The sequence below is a fragment of the Schistocerca piceifrons genome, chromosome 5 (assembly GCF_021461385.2).
Source record: "Schistocerca piceifrons isolate TAMUIC-IGC-003096 chromosome 5, iqSchPice1.1, whole genome shotgun sequence".
Classification (NCBI taxonomy): domain Eukaryota; kingdom Metazoa; phylum Arthropoda; class Insecta; order Orthoptera; family Acrididae; genus Schistocerca; species Schistocerca piceifrons.
Window position 1 is genome coordinate 413380507 of NC_060142.1, and position 23207 is coordinate 413403713.

At 41.0% G+C, this 23207-nt stretch overlaps 1 protein-coding gene across 2 annotated transcripts in view; it reads right to left on the minus strand.

Annotated features, from left to right (window-relative positions):
- The window catches only part of LOC124797963, a 168203-nt gene that overhangs the window by 81748 nt on the left and 63248 nt on the right, over window positions 1-23207 (minus strand). For both annotated transcript variants that reach the window (XM_047261126.1, XM_047261125.1), the window contains exons 3-4: window positions 18960-19119; window positions 12863-12992 (exon numbers count right to left, since the gene is read on the minus strand). In XM_047261126.1, the coding sequence (XP_047117082.1) occupies window positions 12863-12992; window positions 18960-19119 (290 nt within the window). The remainder of the gene's footprint in view (window positions 1-12862; window positions 12993-18959; window positions 19120-23207) is intronic.

Sequence of the window (23207 nt, forward strand, 5' to 3'; positions counted from 1 at the left end):
GTTAGCTGTCGTTGGCCTATCCTTGACAAGTATGCCAGCTCTCAGATTCCCATGCAGTCCAACATTGGGCCACTGTCAAATCCAAATGCCCCACAAATCTGGATGTTGGGTGATTCGGCTACCTGGCCAAATGGAGACCCATAATGAGGCTCCCTTCAAATTCTGTTTTGTGTTAATCATGCTGTCTCATACGAGTACTTAGCATCTCCATGTTCCTCACAGTGATCCCTCAACCTCTGACTTTTACACACTACTTATTTGCCATATCAATCATGAGGCAATACTGACCTTACGACTTATCTTAGAAGAAAGATTAAGGAAAGGCAAACCTACGTTCTTAGCATTTGTAGACTTAGAGAAAGCTTTTGACAATGTTGACTGGAATACTCTCTTTCAAATTCTAAAGGTGGCAAGGATAAAATACAGGGAGCGAAAGGCTATTTACAATTTGTACAGAAACCAGATGGCAGTTATAAGAGTCGAGGGGCGTGAAAGGGAAGCAGTGGTTGGGAAGGGAGTGAGCCAGGGTTGTAGCCTCTCCCCGACGTTATTCAATCTGTATATTGAGCGAGCAGTAAAGGAAAGAAAAGAAAAATTCGGAGTAGGTATTAAAATCCATGGAGAAGAAATAAAAACTTCGGGGTTCGTCGATGACATTGTAATTCTATCACAGACAGCAAAGGACTTGGAAGTGCAGTTGAACGGAATGGACAGTGTCTTGAAAGGAGGATATAAGATGAACATCAACAAAAGCAAAACGAAGATAATGGAATGTAGTCGAATTAAGTCGGGTGATGCTGAGGGAATTAGATTAGGGAATGAGACACTTAAAGTAGTAAAGGAGTTTTGCTATTTGGGGAGCAAAATAACTGATGATGGTCGAAGTAGAGAAGATATAAAATGTAGACTGGCAATGGCAAGGAAAGCATTTCTGAAGAAGAGAAATTTGTTAACATCGAGTATAGATTTAAGGTGTCAGGAAGTCATTTCTGGAAGTATTTGTTTGGAGTGTAGCCATGTATGGAAGTGAAACATGGACGGTAAATAGTTTGGACAAGAAGAGAACAGAAGCTTTCGAAATGTGGTGCTACAGAAGAATGCTGAAGATTAGATGGGTAGATCACATAACTAATGATGAAGTATTGAATAGAATCGGGGAGGAGTTTGTAGCACAACTTGACAAAAAGAAGGGACCGGTTAGTAGGACATGTTCTGAGGCATCAATGGATCACCAATTTAGTATTGGAGGGCAGCGTGGAGGGTAAAAATCGTAGAGGGAGACCAAGAGATGAATACACTAAGCAGATTCAGAAGGATGTAGGTTGCAGTAAGTACTGGGAGATGAAGAACCTTGCACAGGATAGGGTAGCATGGAGAGCTGCATCAAACCAGTCTCAGGACTGAAGACCACAACAACATCATGATAAGAACATTAAACATGAAAAACACTAATTCATTTTTTTGGCTGTTCAGAGAATTGAAATTCTAAATCATTTATATACCTGCCAATGGTGTAAATCATACAAAGGTACATCAACATCTGATTCATCTCCTGGGTGTTTAAGTTTTTTGTCAGGCAGTGTAGTTTAAAGTTAAACTACTAACACATTTGTACCCATTATACATGTCATTAAACAACCGTACTTCATTTCTGATCATAGAAAGAGTCAAATTCGGTGATGAAGTAATATGATGTCTAGCTTAATTGAAGATTTTCTTTGTTGTGCAAGATCAAACTGATGTGAGGTTTGATGATCAGAAACATAATGCATTGTGGTAATAATCAAGTCAATCATGCACAGTTCATCAATTAGTATATTTTATGTTTGTGTCAGAAGAAGTGGTTCTATTTGCCAATTACAAAACTCTAACAGTAGTCACCCAGTTCACATTCATTTACACTACTTTTCTCACTGTACTTTTTTCCCCTCTATTCCTCCTCTTTCCATCCATTTTGTTTTCTATCTTTACTTCATCTTTATATTTTGCTTCTTATGTTTTCTTTGAGTTTAAGCCCGATTTCTGACTAACTCATTCATTATTGGCATGCTACAATTTGAATGTCAATGTTGGACCACTGTTGTCTCCCATCATCCTGAAAATGAGTCCAATGTGCTAATCACTACACTACTACATTCATTATCAGTGATGAGTCTTCGGCAAGAGTTCCAAAAGACAGCAACTCATAGCCTGGCTTGCCCATACTGGGCATAACTATGTGAGATGCACTAACTAATTTGACAGTGCAGACTTCGATGTGTTGGTGATGCAGCCACAGAATGTTGTTGGCACCTCCTGCTGCAGTTACAAATACTTTGGGACAACTGTTGCTCAAAGTAATCTAACTGGTTAAGTCATTTACATTTTGTCACCACAGTCATCAGTCACAGTGCAACCTTAAGAAATGATTAATTGCTTTAATATTTTGTTGGGAGAGAATCTGTTGATGTTCTTGTAATTATTTTTTTCTTTAACTTCTGTTTTTCAAAATAGCTTGTGTCATTGAGTATTGTAAAATATATGCATGCATAAACTTAGTTCTCCCACTCTCCTTCTGCCTGTTACCACAACAGCAGCAGAGTAAGGCTGATGGCACTGTGTGGATTACATCTTGCAATAAACAGATATTTTTGGGTTTTTGTGGTCTCTGGGCATATATACTGTTACAGGGTGGCTGCTGGTGAGGTGGCAGATGTGAGTCAATTGAGGAAGCAGGAACTGGAGTACAAACTAAAAACTCAGGGATGTCAAGCACCCAGGCACATAACTGAATACATCAGAGCTTTGGGCAAAGTATCAGGGCAATCAATATTGTTGCCAGGGATAGGTTTAAAAGAGATGAGCGTGGCTGATTCTACCTCTAAAGAGTTTACATGGACTCAAAGCAGCACTGGCGCTGTTAGCCAAGTGCTTGAAGAGCAAGTGCTGATCCTCAGTGTGTATACCAGAGATACATTAAACAGAACCATGGCCCATGAGTCACGGGAAGCTAATTTGGGAACAGATGAGGGGAAGGTTAACTGCGTCAATGAGCCAAACCTGGAAAAGTTGGCTCCAGGGAGAGATTTAAACAGGGAATGCAAAATCCTAAGTTGTTTGCGGAGTTATACCACCCGTTCTTCGGACAGTTTAAAGAAGGGCAAATTTTGGATGATATAGTAGTACAAGTGCAGAAATTTTTGTGGTTCCTGCTAAACTTTGAAGAACACGGTTGTGTTTATGAGTTAATTGATGAGCAGTACATCAGCTCTTGCCACAAGCAAACACAAACATACACACAAAATTCTAGCTTTCGCAACCAACGGTTGCCTCATCAGGAAAGAGGGAAGGAGAGGGAAAGATGAAGGGATGTGGGTTTTAAGGGAGAGGGTAAGGAGTCATTCCAATCCCGGGAGCGGAAAGACTTACCTTAGGGGGGAAAAAAGGACAGGTATACACTCGCACACACACACACACATATCCATCCACACATACAGACACATATACTCGGTGATTACAATGGGTCACAAATTGCAAAAGATAATTTGTGTACACTATATGCAACTGCAAGCCAGACAGGAACTCTTGGGTTAGTATGTTGGGAGCATTAAACCTAAGATGTTTACTGTATAGCCATATCAACGTAGATAAAAAAAGGTGAGTAGGGCAAATATAATTTGTGTAGCTGCAAATTTCTGTACTGCGGCAGGAGGGAGTGCCATGAACAAAATATTAATAATCTTGGCTGTTGGGGTGGAGTGAGGAAGTGAGGTTGCGTTTGGAAGACACTTTTTCTACATTGTTGAAAATTTATCCCAGTACAAAATTTACCTCATTGAATATTTTACAAACGAGTTCCTATTCCTTTTTCTCCACGGCTAATAATTTCCGCAATGCAAAGGATTGAAAAATCACAAATTATTGTAAATCAAACAATGGAAAATCCAGGATAGAATGTTAAAATATCATGAGTGTCTTTTTGTTGTGCCTATCTGCGACTCTGCATCTCCGCTATATGGTGGGTAGCAACTTTCTTACTGTACTATTACGAAAAGGGAAGTTGCCACTCACCACATAGTGGAGATGCTGAGTCGCAGACAGGCACAACAAAGACTGTCACAAACAAAGCTTTTGGCCCATAAGGTCTACGTCAAAAATACACACACACACACACACACACACACACACACACACACACGACTGTAGTCTCAAGCAACTGAAGCCACACTGCGAGCAGCAGCACCTGTCCACGATGGGAGTAGTGACTAGGTGGGGGTAAGGAGGGGGCTGGGGTGGGGAGGGGGAAGGATAGTAGGGTAGGGGTGACGGACAGTGCAGTACTGCTTGGGAGCGCGCAGGGACGAGGTGGAGAGAGGGTAGGGCAGCTATGTGCAGTCGGAGGTTAGGAGGAGGGCAGGGGAGAGGTGAAGAATGGGGGGGGGGGGGGGGGGGGGAGTGGAAAAGGGGACAGGTAAAAAGATTGAGTGTGATGACATAATGAGGGCTGTATAGTGCTGGAATGGGAACAGGGAGGCTGGATGGGTGAGGACAATGACTAACGAAGGTTGAGGCCAGGAGGGTTACGGGAACATAGGATATATTGCAGGGAAAGTTCCCACCTGTGCAATTCAGAAAAAGGATCTATATGGTATAGGCTGTGAATCAGTTATTGAAATGAAAGATGTCATGTTTGGTAGCATGCTCAGCAACTGGGTGGTCCACTTGTTTCTTGGCCACAGTTTGTGGGTGGGCATTCACATGGACAGACAGCCTGTTGGTTGCCATGCCCACATAGAATGCAGCACAGTGGTTGCAGCTTAGCTTGTAGATCACATGACTGGTTTCACAGGTAGCCCTGCCTTTGATGGGATAGAAATGTTTGTGACTGGACTGGAGCAGGTGGTAGCCTCTCTCAACCTCGTCCCTGCACGGTCCCCAGCAGCACTGCAGTGTGTGTCACCCCTGGCCTCCTATCCCTCCCACTCCCCACCCCAGCTTCATCCTTACCACCCACCCAGTCGGTACTCCCATCATGCACAGGTGCTGCTGCTCGCAGTGTAGCTACAGTTGCCTGAGACTGCCATTATGTGTATGTAAGTTTTGTGTGTGTGTGTGTGTGTGTGTGTGTGTGTGTGTGTGTGTGTGTGTGTGTGTGTGTGTGTCGTCTATTTTTGACAGAGGCTTTACAAGCTGAAAGCTTTATTTGAGACAGGTCTTTTTGTTGTGCCTATCTGCGACTCAGCCTCTCTGCTATATGGTGACTGGCAACTTTCTTTTTCATAATACTGTTAAATTATTGAAAATAGCATTTTAGTAGATAAATTTAATGTTTATTATTAAATGAAGTGAGTTAAGATGAAATATTAAATGTGCATACCACATCAAAGAGCAATAGAGCTCTATTGAGGGATATAGTGTGTTCTGGTGGTATCTTGGGATGGCAGGGGGAGGGGGTGGAGGCTAAAAGTGTGAAACAAGGTACCCTGGCGGAATGTAGTCACATGTTTCCCTCCTTTGTGGGTCGGAAAAATGAATAGCAAGTAGGCAAGTCTCCAAAAACTCTACCACTCTAATTCATGATAAGCAACTACACGATGTTACACAAAGTTATACTAACTCTTTCACAACACACATTATAAATCAGAGGCAATACAGTGTACAGGCATGTGCAGGGTGTGTTTATTTTCCACAAATTCCGTTAACGCTACATGGAATATAGATATGAGTCACTAATAATACGAGAGTGTGCTGAAAAGTAATGCCTTCGAATTTTTTATATGAAAATTCTTAAAGCTTTTTAAATAAAACAAACATTAAAATTCTACATCTCTACTGTTCATGTATACATATTAATTCTTAAAGCTTTTTAAATAAAACAAACATTAAAATTCTACATCCCTACTGTTCATGTATACATATTAGCAGCCCTCTGTCACTAGAAGGCCCCAAATTGTAGTGTGTAACATGGCGGTCTATAATGTAACTATGTCAGTACATGAAAAACAGCATGTGTAATCGAGTTTCAAATTCAAAGGGTTCGTCCACACATGGTACACACACTTCTTCAGCATGGCTATGCTGGTCCCTACATGAGCACTGCGACATATGCAACAATTTGATACCTTGGGATGCAACAATTTGATGCCTTGGGTTCACTGCAATCGATCATCCTCCATCCAGACCCGACTTGGCCCCATCCAATTTTCATCTGTTTCCAAAACTTAAAGAACACCTTCAACGATTTCACTTTGATAGTGATGAAGTGGTGAAAGCATAGATGAGTTTGTGGCTTCATAAACAAAGTCAAGCATTCTACGGCAATGGTAACAACGAATTGGTCTCTCGCTGGGAGAAATATTTTCACTGCCAGGGTGACCATGTTGAAAAATAAATATGTGGTCATGAAGAATAAAGCTGTAGAATGTTAATAATGCTTGCTTTTTTTAAAAAAAAGGTGTTCTCACATAAAAAATTCAAAGGCATTACTTTTCAGCATATCCTTCTACTATAAACATATGGACAGAATCTATGTAATTCTCTGCACAGTCCTCTAAACTGATAGATGGGGAAACTGATTCTGAGTCAGCTCATAAACAGTTATACAATTATTCCACAAAAGGTGACTTTCCCCATCGCAAGTCTTGCCACTCTTCAGTTTACAGATAAACAATACCTCCCCAATATTTCCTGTCCATTTCTCTTCATTGAGTGGACAAAATAACTTTACTGTGTTCATGTTTATACAGCAAGTTGTATTCAATTTATTAAGTGTGTAATTATTTGCTGTTATTAAGTGAGTTTTTATGTAAAATATGTTTCTATAAACAATATATCGCCAAAAACAATCAGTTTTTGAAAATATAATGTAATTGTATACATAAAAAATCTATTCCCTCAGTGGCAGCAGGAGAACACACATATAAAAGGTTTAAAGCTAGCAAGCTTTCGGAGTCCGTGGCTCTCTCTTCTGGCAGAAGGGTTGAAGCTGAAGGAAGAGGGGTCAAGGAAGAAGGCCAGTGATGTTTAGGAAAAGGGGTTCAGTTTGAGTAAGTCACCCAGAAGCCGGTTGGGGAAGACTTACCGGATGGTACGTCTTCTGCATTCCTATTTTTTGTGGTTACGTAGAGCAAAACCTTTTGTAAGACTAGATCTTCTGGTTTTTGACAGGAGTGGTGGTTTTGTCGCATCTCCTAAACAACATGTAATTGGACGTAAATATAACTCAGACAATCTCAGGATTCTTGGTAAGTGATTTGATGACCATGCTGAACATGTGAGGGGTGGGGGTAGTTCCGAAGCAACTAACAGCAGCAGACCTGACTGTCAAACCTCTAAATTAAATCTGTCCAAACACAGGTGTCGTTTTATGCCATATTGTGTAATCAAAAGAGCATTACTGTTGACAATTCTTGCATGGAAGCAATTTATAATTGTTCATATACTATGAATGTGAAGGGTGTAGCAAAATTTATAGGGATGGTAATTTTTTCTATAAGTTTATATTTATCTTTGTCCAGCAGGCAAGTCATTTTTTGACATGAGCAAAAAGGGCAATAAATTTGAATGGTGTGCGTCTCAAGAGGCTGTTTTCATATAATGAAAACTGCCTTTGTGATCGCACCGGTTCTTGCCATTCCTGACTCCTCAAGAAAATTCATAGTGCAAACAGATGTGTGTCTATTGCGAGTAGCCACTGCATTGCTTCAGCAATATCTGTTGGAGGAGGCAGCCATTGATATATGCTTTCCACACTTTATCAGATCTTGACATCAAGTACTCACTCTATGAGTTGGATCTACTGACAGTGTCATTTGTATCATAAAATTTAGAACATATTCATGTGAGCTCCATTTTGTTTCAAATCTATTGTATTCTAAAATTCTGTGGTCTAAGAATTCTGCTATTCCAAGTGAAGTAATAAGAATGCCATTAGGGGTTTTTATTAAACAGTGAGAATGAAGAAGACTATTGTAAATTTGTATCACACTGTTTTAAAAATCTGTTGGCCTTACTAACTGTACAGGGAACTTTTCTTTTTGCCTTGTGTCGTGTTCATGGATGTTGAAGTTTGTTGTATTGATGCATACTACATACAGAACAACATGTATACCAAAGGGACAAGGGAGCCCATGTATATTTTTATTGAGCTACCATAGCAATATTTTCACACATCTATTTTCATTAATAAACCATGTCATGCAAGAAAACATGTCATGCAAGCACCATATTTAGCTGACAACTGCTATTGGATAGTGCTACCATCACAAATTGTGATGAGGAACACATTCTGTGTAGCATACCACCTCATTTCTTACTGTGCAACAAACCATTATGGAAACCATGTTTGGCACGCTTAATGATGATTAACACGTCCATTGTGGGACGCATTAGTAAAAGTAGCAACTTTTAAACAGGATCAAGTATGAAAAATTTACAATGTGGGGCACTAGTGCTGCCTTAATACCCAGGCACAAAAATTGCTTGCCTTGCTTAATTTTCTACTTTGAAAACTTAAATATTTTTTGCAACATAAGGATGCAAACAATTTCCCTTTGTGACATTCAAAACAAGCTGATGACTGGGACTGAGTTCGAGGGCTGTTGTTCTGATGCTCTTTGGAAGCATTTTTAAAACCATGAAGTACCTCTTCATCAAATTCCATGTGAAAAAATGGCTGTTTCTCTCAAGTGATGACCCACAGTCCAATAGGTGCTGACTACTGGTAGCTTTCTATTAGGCAATTTTGGCATGGTACTGGACACAGCAACAAATACAGTGAATTACTTTTGAATACATTGTGGGAGTATACAGTGATCAATATTTATTACAAATATTTACTATCAAATACAGTCTTGATCACAAATTATTTATTCCGGTGACCGGTTTTGACCAAAACTGTGGTCATCTTCAGACCAATGAGTACGAACCTCCTTCTGGTGGTAAATCACTATTAGTTGGGTCGAAACTGGTCACTGGAATAAATAATATGTGATCAAGACTGTGTTTGATAGTAAAGATTTGAAATACAGTGAAGCACAACAACCACAGCATAACATGGCAGCAGCTTATTTGTTCAAAACTGCACTGCCAGAAACAGCCAAAAATATTTGCTCATCAGATAAATTTTAGTTTGGTCATCACTGATTGGCTGTTGTTTTATAGCTGTAGCTCCACGATGGTGCATTTCGAACCTACTGTTATGTTCTCGATTTGACATGTCTTGCCTTACTCTAATGTTATTATTGAGTTATTTTTCTCCAACTTGTGTATTGAGATGCAATAGAAGGATGATGATAAAACAATACCCCACAGACATCAATGTTAACACACATGGAACCACAGATCAGCAGGAAAACAATTAAGGAAAAAAACAGCCACTGATTTGTTTGGCAGGAGCTGTACAGAATTTAACAGAAAAGATTTATGGAAAAGATGGGAAATCTAAAACAAAATGGCTAAACAAGGATTTGAAACTCAAATGTCACAAAAAAGAGCCTTGTCAAGCCACACTATCAATACCGACTATGTGTCGTAATTGCCCTTTACGGTACAGACTCTTAACACGTGTCTATGTTACGCATCTTTTCTCATGTGCAAGCACAGATGCAAAGAAATAAATGTACAGGGGTCACTCATAAACTAACCACCAGCTGGATATTAAAAATAAACAAATGCTTGTAGCTTCATGGTGCATGTGTGGTTGGAAAAAGGGACTTTGAAGTTCACACTGCATCAGTCAACTCCCTGTTTTGATTGTCAGTGTGTTGGCAGTCATGGACACAAATGGATAGTGTTATTGTGTCTCCAACCAGTTGCAAGATATGTTCTACCATTCACTTCCAGCAAGTGGAAGGCAGCAGTGCTGCCAAGATTCATTGTTGATTGTATCGTGAGTAGGGGACAGGCTTATGAGTGACGGAGAGGTGAGGGAGAGGTGCGGAAAATTCAAAGCCGGACGCACATATGTGCATTATTAAAGTGTCAAGGAAGACATTCAAGTGTGATGAACTTGTGCAACATGTTGACAAAATTGTGCATGTTACATGTTTGTTTACAATTTCCGAAATTTCTGAGGGTGTGCCTCACATTTCTTGGACAACTTTTCCAACACTGTCACAAAGAGGTTGGGTTACAGTAAGTTTCGTTTAACAGTGGGTACCAAATGCCCACTTGATGTTAACAAAATTGAAAAAATGGACTCATCCTTGACATTTCTCCCATGCAACCATGAAGAGAGGGAGGTATTTCTGAACAGAATTGTAACTGAGGATGAGGAAAACAGAGAATGTGCACTATTTTGCCCAGTAAGCCCAAAAAATTCAAGTAGACTCTGTCAAATCACAAAATGATGGTTACAGATTTTTTTAGGATCACAAAGGAATTGTGACAACATATTTCATGAGAGTAATGTGTGAGAATACAATGATATTACACTTTCATTCCAAAACTCTTACAAAACTTCAAAGGTAAATAAAAAAAAATTGCCTGATAACCCCACAAATCATTCTCTTTCCAAGAATGTGCGACCCAATACTGCAAATCAAATGAAGGAACACAAAGACTTTTTGCCTTGGAGATCTTTCAACTTTGTCCCTGTAATGCAGACTTGGCACCAAGTAGTGTTCATCTTTTCTCCAAGGCTAAGGTCTGGCTGGCTACTCAGCACTTCACGTTTAATGATGACACCAAGAATGCTGTCAACAGCTAGCTGAAGCACCAGGCACCACCATTCTTTGTTGAAGGGATTAAGAACCTAGTGCGATGTATGAAAACTGTTTGGATTTGGGTGGCAATTATGCAGAGAAGCAATGTCAACATGTAAGTAAAGATTTATATAAAAATAGAACAAATAGGCACTGCAGCATCTATACACGCCTCAGTGTTCTCATAACACACACCTACAGTCACAATAAAAGTTTGGTATTCTGCTTAGAATCTTAGAGTGGTCGTCTCTGGACAAGATAACATGCACATACCAATTTATGCAGGGATTAGGCTGGTAGTACCACTTTGTTACCTTGAAACCAATATTCATTTGAAGTATTAATTGGCATTTCACAATAAAGTATTTTGTGTAATTATTTCTGAACTGCAAAACATATATGTGTGGGTCTTAAGGATGATGACTGTTAGCACTGTATTAAATTCTCAAGTAATCAAATGAGTTCATGGAGTATTTTTGGATGCAGAATTATAAACGATAATTTAGAATCAAATGCTAAACTGGGTTTCAAATCCAGGTCTGTGCCTTCCATAGGCAGTGCATTACCAATTACTAACTTCAATGACATTTCTTTCGTGCTGTTCTGTACAAAATTCCTATGGTATTGTTTGCTTGGTATACTTTTAGAAAGCACTTCCCTATAATGTTTGGTTCTCCTTCTCCGGTTTTCATTGTACCTCATCCACATCATAATTTTTATCACTGTAGGACATTAGCGTATGGTACTTTAGGATAGTGTGGAATATCTGAGGGTCCAACGAGTTTAGTTGTCATATTAGTGCTTCTGCTGCTGCGCATCCGCAGTGACTTTGTAAGACCCACACAAATATGATTTTGCAGATGGCTGACTTATTTCATAAATTCATGGAGCACAGAGTTGTTGTGTAAATGAACATCATGACTATTCTGTGGGCATTGCATAAGGTGATAAATTTACTATAAATAGAGTTTGCTGTGTACTCTAGTGTTTCTAAAATATATCTTAACTTTGCACTTCCACAGGCAATATATACAGTCTCAAACTTGTACGGGTCTATGAACTCATAATCCATGTCAACAGCATTCTTAGCTCCATCAATGGACAGGACTTTGATGTCCAGCAAACATTGTAACACCTTGAATGCTCTACAATATCAAACAGGTGACATTTACATCTTTTACTGTTATGTATGTAACAGATGTACGATATAAGTTATTGTACCATGACAGAGAAACAGAGTGCATCATTTTAAGTTCTATTTCAATAAATTTTGGAGTTTAGGTTGGCACCTGTTTATTGATATAAAAGTACTTCGATAAATAATTAAAAACAAGCATTTAGATATTCTACACGACTCATGATCTTGTAAATTAGCAGTGTTTAAAACTTCTATGTGATGTAATGTCAACAGACAAGTAGTGGTGCTTCTTACATCTCCCATAACTCTTCCATAAACCTCTCTGCCTTGTGTGGCAGTCTTCACTACTGACAATGTCTCCTCCTCTGACCAAGTGCTTCTACGGTTACAGAGCACTCTGCCAGCTTTATATGGTTCCCTGTTTAAGGGGTAATCATTCATTTTGCACCAAGCCATTGAACAACATGGAATTATCACCATCTCGAATGTAACATCATTTAATTTTGTGTTTGGATGCTCTTCAAGTAATTATATCACCACTTCTTCAACCTAATAGCTTTTTTTTTTTTTTTAATTTTTTTTAATACATATCTGGGCCCAGAGCCTCCACAAATCTCTTAAAAGAAGTCATTTTTCTATTTTGATACTAGTGATCAGCCAATTATTTCCTGCTGGGCATCTTTATGCAACATTACACCAAAAGGAAACAACATGACACTTACTCACAATGTTCTAAAGCTTCTGGACAGCCAGCATATTAATAAATATTTCTGAAACTGTTTGTTTTTTGGCACCTCCCTGAACCTGTTACTTTTTTTCATTTTGTCATCGTTTTGTTATTAGTATGGTAGATATATGCTACACAAAATCTATGTAACAATTCTGTAGTAACTAGTTTTCAAAGGTTCACAGAAGTGCAGTTACAATGCAACTGACACACTGCAATTACCTACATAAAGGTTACATTAGATGAATAAAAATAAACTGTATTAAGAAACAATACATAAATAAAGAAAAGGAGGCTGTTATTAAATAGTTTTACCTTTAAACTGAGTTCGTAAGGCATCCACATCAGATAATGATAAATGGCTATCATTCAACTTCTTCAGTTTCATGTCAGTGTCATCTTCAAGTGTTTTGCAACTCCTTATTTTATCATATAGAATGTTCGGCTAAAAAAAATCATAGTTTCACATTAAATATCAGAAATGCAGTATCTTAACACCTTAACATAAACTCCCCCGACTTATCTCATTTTTATTATTTTGACAGGGACTTAAAGTCACAAGTATACTCGGGCAACTTAAGAACAGACACCGCATCTATATCTGTTTCAGCACTGATAGTTAAGTATTCAATTGCTAGAGAGAATCTGGCCCTATATTTGTAGCCTATCTGGCATGCTCTGGCTGAGGTGATTGCCATTAGATCTGTCTTTACTATGTGCAGCTTTGGATACTCAACAACAAAACGTGCACTTTCTCTCTCTCTCCCATACTGTTGTTTAGGCAATACTTTCAAAAAACAATGGCAACAATAATGTGATGTTACTTCACTAGAGACAGAAAGTGACGACAGATCATCGATTGAGTGAAAAGTGCCACAGTGGTCAAGATAAATACATCCACTGTGCTCCAGCCAGCTTCTCCAAGAGTTATGTTCACAGGGAACTTCACAGATACACAGAAACAAATAAATGACTTGAAGTTTCAGGATATTTTCATCAAAGTCCAGAGCACGAGTATACTTGACATTTCATTACCAGCAACCTAAAAAATGATTTTTTTTTGTGTGTGTGTGTGTGTGTGTGTATGTGTGTGTATATACACTCCCGGAAATGGAAAAAAGAAGACATTGACACCGGTGTGTCAGACCCACCATACTTGCTCCGGACACTGCGAGAGGGCTGTACAAGCAATGATCACACGCACGGCACAGCGGACACACCAGGAACCGCAGTGTTGGCCGTCGAATGGCGCTAGCTGCGCAGCATTTGTGCACCGCCGCCGTCAGTGTCAGCCAGTTTGCCGTGGCATACGGAGCTCCATCGCAGTCTTTAACACTGGTAGCATGCCGCGACAGCGTGGACGTGAACCGTATGTGCAGTTGACGGACTTTGAGCGAGGGCGTATAGTGGGCATGCGGGAGGCCGGGTGGACGTACCGCCGAATTGCTCAACACGTGGGGCGTGAGGTCTCCACAGTACATCGATGTTGTCGCCAGTGGTCGGCGGAAGGTGCACGTGCCCGTCGACCTGGGACCGGACCGCAGCGACGCACGGATGCACGCCAAGACCGTAGGATCCTACGCAGTGCCGTAGGGGACCGCACCGCCACTTCCCAGCAAATTAGGGACACTGTTGCTCCTGGGGTATCGGCGAGGACCATTCGCAACCGTCTCCATGAAGCTGGGCTACGGTCCCGCACACCGTTAGGTCGTCTTCCGCTCACGCCCCAACATCGTGCAGCCCGCCTCCAGTGGTGTCGCGACAGGCGTGAATGGAGGGACGAATGGAGACGTGTCGTCTTCAGCGATGAGAGTCGCTTCTGCCTTGGTGCCAATATGGTCGTATGCGTGTTTGGCGCCGTGCAGGTGAGCGCCACAATCAGGACTGCATACGACCGAGGCACACAGGGCCAACACCCGGCATCATGGTGTGGGGAGCGATCTCCTACACTGGCCGTACACCACTGGTGATCGTCGAGGGGACACTGAATATTGCACGGTACATCCAAACCGTCATCGAACCCATCGTTCTACCATTCCTAGACCGGCAAGGAAACTTGCTGTTCCAACAGGACAATGCACGTCCGCATGTATCCAGTGCCACCCAACGTGCTCTAGAAGGTGTAAGTCAACTACCCTGGCCAGCAAGATCTCCGGATCTGTCCCCCATTGAGCATGTTTGGGACTGGATGAAGCGTCGTCTCACGCGGTCTGCACGTCCAGCACGAACGCTGGTCCAACTGAGGCGCCAGGTGGAAATGGCATGGCAAGCCGTTCCACAGGACTACATCCAGCATCTCTACGATCGTCTCCATGGGAGAATAGCAGCCTGCATTGCTGCGAAAGGTGGATATACACTGTACTAGTGCCGACATTGTGCATGCTCTGTTGCCTGTGTCTATGTACCTGTGGTTCTGTCAGTGTGATCATGTGATGTATCTGACCCCAGGAATGTGTCAATAAAGTTTCCCCTTCCTGGGACAATGAATTCACGGTGTTCTTATTTCAATTTCCAGGAGTGTATAATCATTAGAAATCTGAACATTGTGTAAGAAGACTAGTTGCTGTTGACTGAAGCAATACGACTATCTTAATCTTGAGTTTGTGGTGGTGGCAGACATCATTTGATTGACTCCAAGAATACCAGAGATTTTTAGTCCAAAAAGAATGACTCCAGGAATACCAGAGAATTGGAGCCAATCAAATGATGTCTGCCACGACCACATAACTCCAGATCAACTGCAGCTTGCATTCTTATTGCTTCGGTCAACAGCAACTGGTCTTCTTACACAATGTTCAGATTTCTAATGCTTGTGAAATATGATTGAAACACTTATGGAAAAATGCAAACACTTTTATTAAAATGTAAATTATAATCTTTTGCATAACATGACATTTCATATAAGACCTTAAGAGTTTATCTACCTGGATGATATTGTGGTTTCCAGTTCCTAAACTGATGAACACCTGCAGAACCTTCAGGCTTTGTTCATCGTGCTGCAGAAGACCAGGTTGAAATATAACTTGGACAAATCACAGTTTTTTCAACTGTCTCTTGTCTATCTCAGTTTCAAAGTCATGGGTGGTGCCACCACTAGGTTATGCCTGCATGTCGATGCCATTATGCCTTTGCCGTGTCCTATAAATGTCAAAGAGCTCACAGCCTCTCTCAAAATGATTGTGTAATACCATAAATTTCTTCCTAATGCAGCCACAGTGGCTCAGCCTCTTCATAGTTTCTTAGATAAAGGCGTTCCTTTTCACTGATTGCCCGCCTGTGAGCATGCTTTTACCCTGTTGTTTTTACCCTGTTGAAGCCAAAATTACGCTTGACACCTTGATTGGTTACCTTCCAATCAGGCCAACAGATGCCTGCCAGTATGGCATTGGGGCCATTCTCATGCACAAATGTGCAGATGTTTCCAAATGCCCTACTGCGTACACTTCCAAAACCTTGAATCAGGTGCACCTGCACTACTACCAAAAAGAAAAAGAAGCCTTTGGTATTCTGTATGCAGCCAAGAAACATCATGTTTTTCTCTATGGTTCTAAATTTCATTTGATTACTAATCACAAACCTCTCGTTTCTCTCTTCCATCTGGCAGCATCACTATTTATTCATTGCACTATAACTATGAGGTTCATTTCTGCCCCATGGCACAACACACTAATGCAGACGCTCTTTTTCGATACTGATTGGCTCCAATCCAGCATTTCGTCAGAATTAACTGTAGGGTTCCCATTTCGACATCAAAGCTCAAAACACAGGACAGTTTTTTCCAATTACCAGTCCTTGGATTTCAGTGGCTGTCATGGCCGATCCTGTCTTACATCAGGTTGTTCAATTCGTCCACCATCGCTGGCCAGATAAACCACTGAGCCTGAAGTTAGATCCCTCGCGTAATTATTATGCGCTCCACCACTGACTATATTCTTGATGGTGTGTTACTGTTGGCTACGCCCAGGGTTGTGATCCCGCTGGTGTTGCAGTGGGACGTTGTGCACCATCTCCATCTGGACACTGGGGTGTTTCTCATAAAAAATTGTAGATCTGCTGCCCCATTTTAACCAGGTATTGACAATGAGAGCATGCGAATTGTGGCAGCCAACTCGCAATGCATCACCCATCAAGCAGCACCCAGGGCCCCCCATCCACCGCCCCTGCCACAGTGCCTCTGAGAGCATATTCATGCTGACATGGTGGGTCCATTCCTTAACTTCTTCTGGCTCGTGGTAGTTGACGTTTTCTCAGAATTTCCTTATGTGGTCTGTTTTCTGCCCACATCAACATCTGCAATGATCACGAACCTCTCAAAGATTTTTTCCTTGGAAGGATTGTTGTATACACTTATGATGGACAATGGACAATGGCTCACAATTTGTGCTCCTCAGGATTTTTGAAGATCCTTTTTTTTTTTTTTTCCTTCCAAATAGTGGCATCCAGCACGTTACTGCCCCTCCATTTCATCCTCAGTCCAATGGCAAGGCAGAGTTACTGGTACGTATATTCAAAACTCAAATACATTTCAAACAATCTTCTCCTGAGGAAGCTCTCAATAAGTTCTTGAGCACATATAGATTCACTTCTGTTGATGGCCATAGCTCGGCAGAGCTGCTTCACAGCCACCAGCCCCATGCACCGCTTCATCTGCTCTGGCCGATGCTCAGCCACCTGCTGACACCCGGCCACCCGCCAGAGTCCATGTCGTTGCGATTCCATCCGGGCTTCACCATCTGGATCTGCGGTTTTGTCCGGACCCCTAAGTGGACACCAGTGGTAATCCAGCACTGCCAAGGCCATCACCTCTCTGTCATTCGCACCCTCCACTTACTTGCAATCTTGACACTATGATCAGCTCTGCCCATGTGTGATCAACCTTGCGCTGGAGACTCCACAACCCCGTGCCCGCCCTCACCATCCACGCCAGCCCCCACAGCATGGTCCACACACTGTCCAGCTCCTGTACCATCTTTGTTGTGGGTGCCGACTCCACTGGACAGTGTACTCGGCACTGGGCCGCCTCTACCTCCACAGTCCCTGCCGTCATCGTCAACACCGTTGCCGCCTTCTCTGCAACCTCTGTCGCCGAGTGCCTGGCTGTATGCGGACACAGATACAACACCTCCACCACCGGAGCTCCCTTACATTCTCGTGGAGAGTGGGTGCTGTTTCTGTTCATGTCCAAAGCCTTTTCAGACTGTGTTTTCCTATGATGGCATGACATCTGCTCCAACAATCGTCTCCTTCTGATAAGGACATGGACATCTTCACAGTGAACATTTTCCCCAAGGGCGAAGGAGTGCTATAACACTATACAGCGAGCATGCATAATCAAACAGTGCATGCTGCCTTGACCAGCCTAAAGAGGCCACCACATATTGGCACAGATGGCATAGCAAGCACTACACCATGTGCCAAACAGCCGTTTGTAAGCCAGAGGGCCAAAGCCCTCAGCCAGACAAATGTTTATCTGACAATTGTCCAAGTTAGACGGTGTATAATGTAGTTCTCAGTTAATTGTATTTACAGAAAGTACTATTTCATTCAGTGACTTAGTATACTCCTGCACGTAGAAACAGAATAAAAGTTGGTTGGTCATAATTCTGATATTGTGTCTGTGCAATGTTGCAATACAAAGGGGGAAGGCATATGTAGGGAGGCATATGTTCTGAGTCAAATGAAAATCCTGGAAACTCAAGAAATTGGTTGGTTGGTGGTTGGTTGGTTGGTTGGTTTGTTTGATTTTCAAAGTGACCAAAGTACGTGGTCGTCGGTCCCTTGTTGCACTGAACCAAGTCCATGGGATAAAACAGAAAACAAACGGTACACACCACAGGAGTTCTAGATGGGGGGAAAAAATCAATGATAATCTATTTAATGGTATTAATGGTATAAATAATAATTAAGTGATTTATACTGCTTGATACTCGATGATGAACAATGAGCACAAAGGTTGATAATCCTGCAGATTAGCACTGGTTGCACTACAAACTTTTATCCTTCATTATAACACAGTCAAGGATAATTAATCTGTCAATATGGTTAATGATTATTACTTTTTTTCCAATCCATGTGGTATCAAGTGAATTCTAGCAAATCACAGCAGACTTCACACGTAGTAGTAGCTCAAATATCTTCTCTACTTGATAGCTTAAATACCAAGCATAACAATATTATATGTTACTGTAGGTACATACGACAACTTAATTTTCACAAGCAAGTGATATTTACTATTTATACCAATCCCCAAACAGAAGCATCTGCAAGAGCATTATCTGGCCATAATCAACTCCAAAATGAGCATTCCATCAATTAATATGCAGTATCTTTTCTGAGGGTAGCAAATGGAATTTATGATATTACAACACAGTGAACTCTGCTAAGCTGAAAATGATGCTGCAAACTGTGTTACCTGAAAGTCAACTGGATCAGGCTGAGGCTCTTGTGTTGTTGTCTTCTTGGTTGAAGTACTTATGAGCCCACGTAGATCAGCTATGAAAGCTTCATCATAAATACCTCTATCATCCCATACTTGAAATATCCTCAATATTTTGGACTTCACCTTTTCTTCTCTGCAACATCAGGGAAATTTCTCATTAATGATTTCTAGATCAGTATTGTTCATGTTTATGTTCTATTTAGTGCTGTTCTAACTGGACATATCATATGTGCTACTTCATTCCACCCCACATTAACAGTTCCTTCAATAACATCTGTTTTATTGCCATGTATAAATTCTTAGTTTTCAGTCACAAGATTTTAAGCTATTTAATATTAGTGAATTCACCTTAACAAATGTCTCATTTCCCTTGTACTACAGCATGCAAGGATTTGAAGAAATGACTAACAGCCATAACTACCAGTGACAGTAATGAAGAACTGAAATTGCAATATGTGTTATGAAGTTAATCTCTGATAAAGATGCAGCTGAAGCTGCAGGATATCATGAATACATAATTATCGTCAGTTTAAAGTATTTACTGTGGCAAATGACGATACTTCAGGGTTTTATCTCACCAGCCATAGATTTCCCACCTAGTCACACACAATATCATTAGACCTCTAGTACTAACGTAATGTTAATAATGTGTACACACACACACACACACACACACACACACACACACACACACACACACACACACTCTGCTGTTGCTATTTCCTTTCTTACTTTTCAGGCTCTGGTGGTCTATGTATTTTACAGCTTTTATTGTTATTCCACACTTTCATCTCCCCTCTCCCCCTTGAACTGTATATTTTTATGAATGTAACCCCCCCCTCCTCCCCACTCCCCACACACACCTAGTATCTCTCTCCCCCTTCCCTCCCCAAATGAGCTTGTATTTGCTATAACAACTGCCTTTATCTAACTTTCCAAACAACTACTCTACTACTAATGCTTCATTTCTGATGTAGACATACACAGTTAGACTCCACTGTTTAATATCAGAACATGTTTCTTTGATCTATCTGCCAGATAACTTTGCTAGTACCGTTTTACTAAAATTCCCTTTTCTGTTTATTCCAATGGACAGCCTGAAAACAAGTTCCTTTCAAATTTGTTACACTATTTCTGGATAGATATGACTAATTATTGCAATTGAAGATGTACTGAATATGTTGAAGTTAATTTGAATTTCTGTTTCTGTTGTTTTGTATGTAAAGTTTGCTTTAACTATTGGGCAAACAAGACTCGGCTTACAACTAACGCCCAAACTGGCAAGATGACAAATGCAAGCCTTTAGAAGAACAAACAACAAGAGAAAAGAGAGGTAAAGCCTAAAGGAAAATTAAGATGACCTTCGGAGAAAAGAGAAGTATCTGTATGAATATAAAGAGCGCAGATGGAAAACCAGTCCTAAGCAAAGAAAAGTACCTGTATGAAAAAAAGGGCTCACATGGAAAACCAGTCCTAAGCAAGGAAGAGAAAGCTGCACAATAGAAGGAATATACAGATGGGCTACACAAGGGAAATTAAACTGAACGAAATATTATAGAATGGGAAGAGAATGCAGATGAAGATGAGATGGGAGATATGATACTGTGAGCAGAACCTGAAAGAGGCTCAAAGATCCATCTGAACCACATATATCCTTGGCAGAGCCAGCCATGACAAAATTACCCAATCCAGCTTCCACAATGTACACCACAGGGTAAATAACTTCAGACTTCAAGAAGAGTCTAATAATTCCGGTTCGAAAGAGAGCGGGTGCTGACAGGTGCGAATGTTACTGAACTACCAGCTGCAAAAGTCATGGTTGCAAGATATTGACACAAATTATTCACAGAAGAATGGAAAAATGGGTGGACAATGATCTCAAAGAAGATCATTCCAAGTTCTGGAGAAATATAGGACCATGTGAGGCTATACTGACCCTATGAATTATCTAAGAAGATAGGTTAAAGAAAGGTTTACAGTCATAGCATTTGTAAGCTATTGACAATTTTGACTGGAATACTGGACTTCTGAAGTTATTAGGGGTAAAATATAGGGAACAATCTATATATAAACTGAAGGCAGTTATAAGAGCTGAAGGGCACGAGAGGTAAGCATACATGATCAAATTCGTGCACTGATGAAACGTAAGGAAAATAAAGAAAAATTTGGAGAAGGAATTAAAGGTCAGGGAGAATAAATAATTCAAAGTTTGTCAATGACTTGGTAATTCTGTCAGAGACAGCAAAGGACTTCAAAGAGCAGCTGACAAGAATGATCAGTGTCTTGAAAGAAGGGTACAAAATGAACACCAACAAAAAGCAAAACAAGGGTAATAGAATGTAACAGAATTAAATCATGTTATGTTATGGGAATCAGATTAAGAAATGAGAAACTAAAAGTAATAGACGAGTTTTGCTGTTTGATAATAAAGGAACTGAGAATGGCTGAAGTAGAAAGGATACAAAAAGTAGACCGGCAATGGCAAGAAAAGTGTTTCTGAAGAAGAGAAATTTATTAACATCAAATAAAAATTTAAGTGTTAGGAAGTGTTTGCCTATTTTACCTCATGAGAGAACACTTTGATAGTGCTCATCCATTGTCGCAGAACTGACTGATTTTGATGAAACTTCTTAGAGAATGAAGGCACAGATCTCCGTCAAAAACAGTATGCAGGAATGCATCAAAATTGTTCCTTTGTGGGCAGTTATTTTTCATTTTTGCTGAGGTAAATATTTTAGATGTTTATATACATACTGGATAGTTGACAAGCCAGACATAAATCTGACTGATCACTTTTTCGTCAACATTTAAAGCCATCTAACTAAGATACTACAATCAGCGCTTTCACTGCCATCAAAAACTGCCTGAAATGGTCAAGGGTGACAATAAAGCATAAATTCACTTGCAATGTCTGTGGAATACAGAGCAGCCGATACATTTTGCAGCACGTTGTCTGTCTGACTATCACTAACCAAAGTGGACTGCAGCACGTTCTGTCTGCTTTTTATTTGACTGGCATAATTCACAGGCAGGCAGCAGCTATGGTGCCAACACTGTAGTGGGACAAGACAGGTAGTTAATCTCATTTTTCAAACTATAGTTGTATAACCAAAATATCATTCCTAAAAACAAAGATGATGTGACTTACCAAATGAAAGTGCTGGCAGGCCGATAGACACACAAACAAACACAAACATACACACAAAATTCAAGCTTTCACAACAAACTGTTGCCTCATCAGGAAAGAGGGAAGGAGAGGGAAAGACGAAAGGATGTGGGTTTTAAGGGAGAGGGTAAGGAGTCATTCCAATCCCGGGAGCGGAAAGACTTACCTTAGGGAGAAAAAAGGATGGGTATACACTCGCACACACACACATATCCATCCACACATATACAGACACAAGCAGACATATTTAAAGACAAAGAGTTTGGGCAGAGATGTCAGTCGAGGCAGAAGTGCAGAGGCAAAGATGTTGTTGAATGACAGGTGAGGTATGAGTGGCGGCAACTTGAAATTAGCAGAGATTGAGGCCTGGTGGATAACGGGAAGAGAGGATATATTGAAGAGCAAGTTCCCATCTCCAGAGTTCGGATAGGTTGGTGTTAGTGGGAAGTATCCAGATAACCCGGACGGTGTAACACTGTGCCAAGATGTGCTGGCCGTGCACCAAGGCATGTTTAGCCACAGGGTGATCCTCATTACCAACAAATACTGTCCGCCTGTGTCCATTCATGCGGATGGACAGTTTGTTGCTGGTCATTCCCACATAGAATGCGTCACAGTGTAGGCAGGTCAGTTGGTAGATCACGTGGGTGCTTTCACACGTGGCTCTGCCTTTGATCGTGAACACCTTCCGGGTTACAGGACTGGAGTAGGTGGTGGCGGAAGGGTGCATGGGACAGGTTTTACACCCGGGGCGGTTACAAGGGTAGGAGCCAGAGGGTAGGGAAGGTGGTTTGGGGATTTCATAGGGATGAACTAAGAGGTTACGAAGGTTACGTGGACGGCGGAAAGACACTCTTGGTGGAGTGGGGAGGATTTCATGAAGGATGGATCTCATTTCAGGGCAGAATTTGAGGAAGTCATATCCCTGCTGGAGAGCCACATTCAGAATCTGATCCAGTCCCGGAAAGTATCCTGTCACAAGTGGGGCACTTTTGTGGTTCTTCTGTGGGAGGTTCTGGGTTTGAGAGGATGAGGAAGTGGCTCTGGTTATTTGC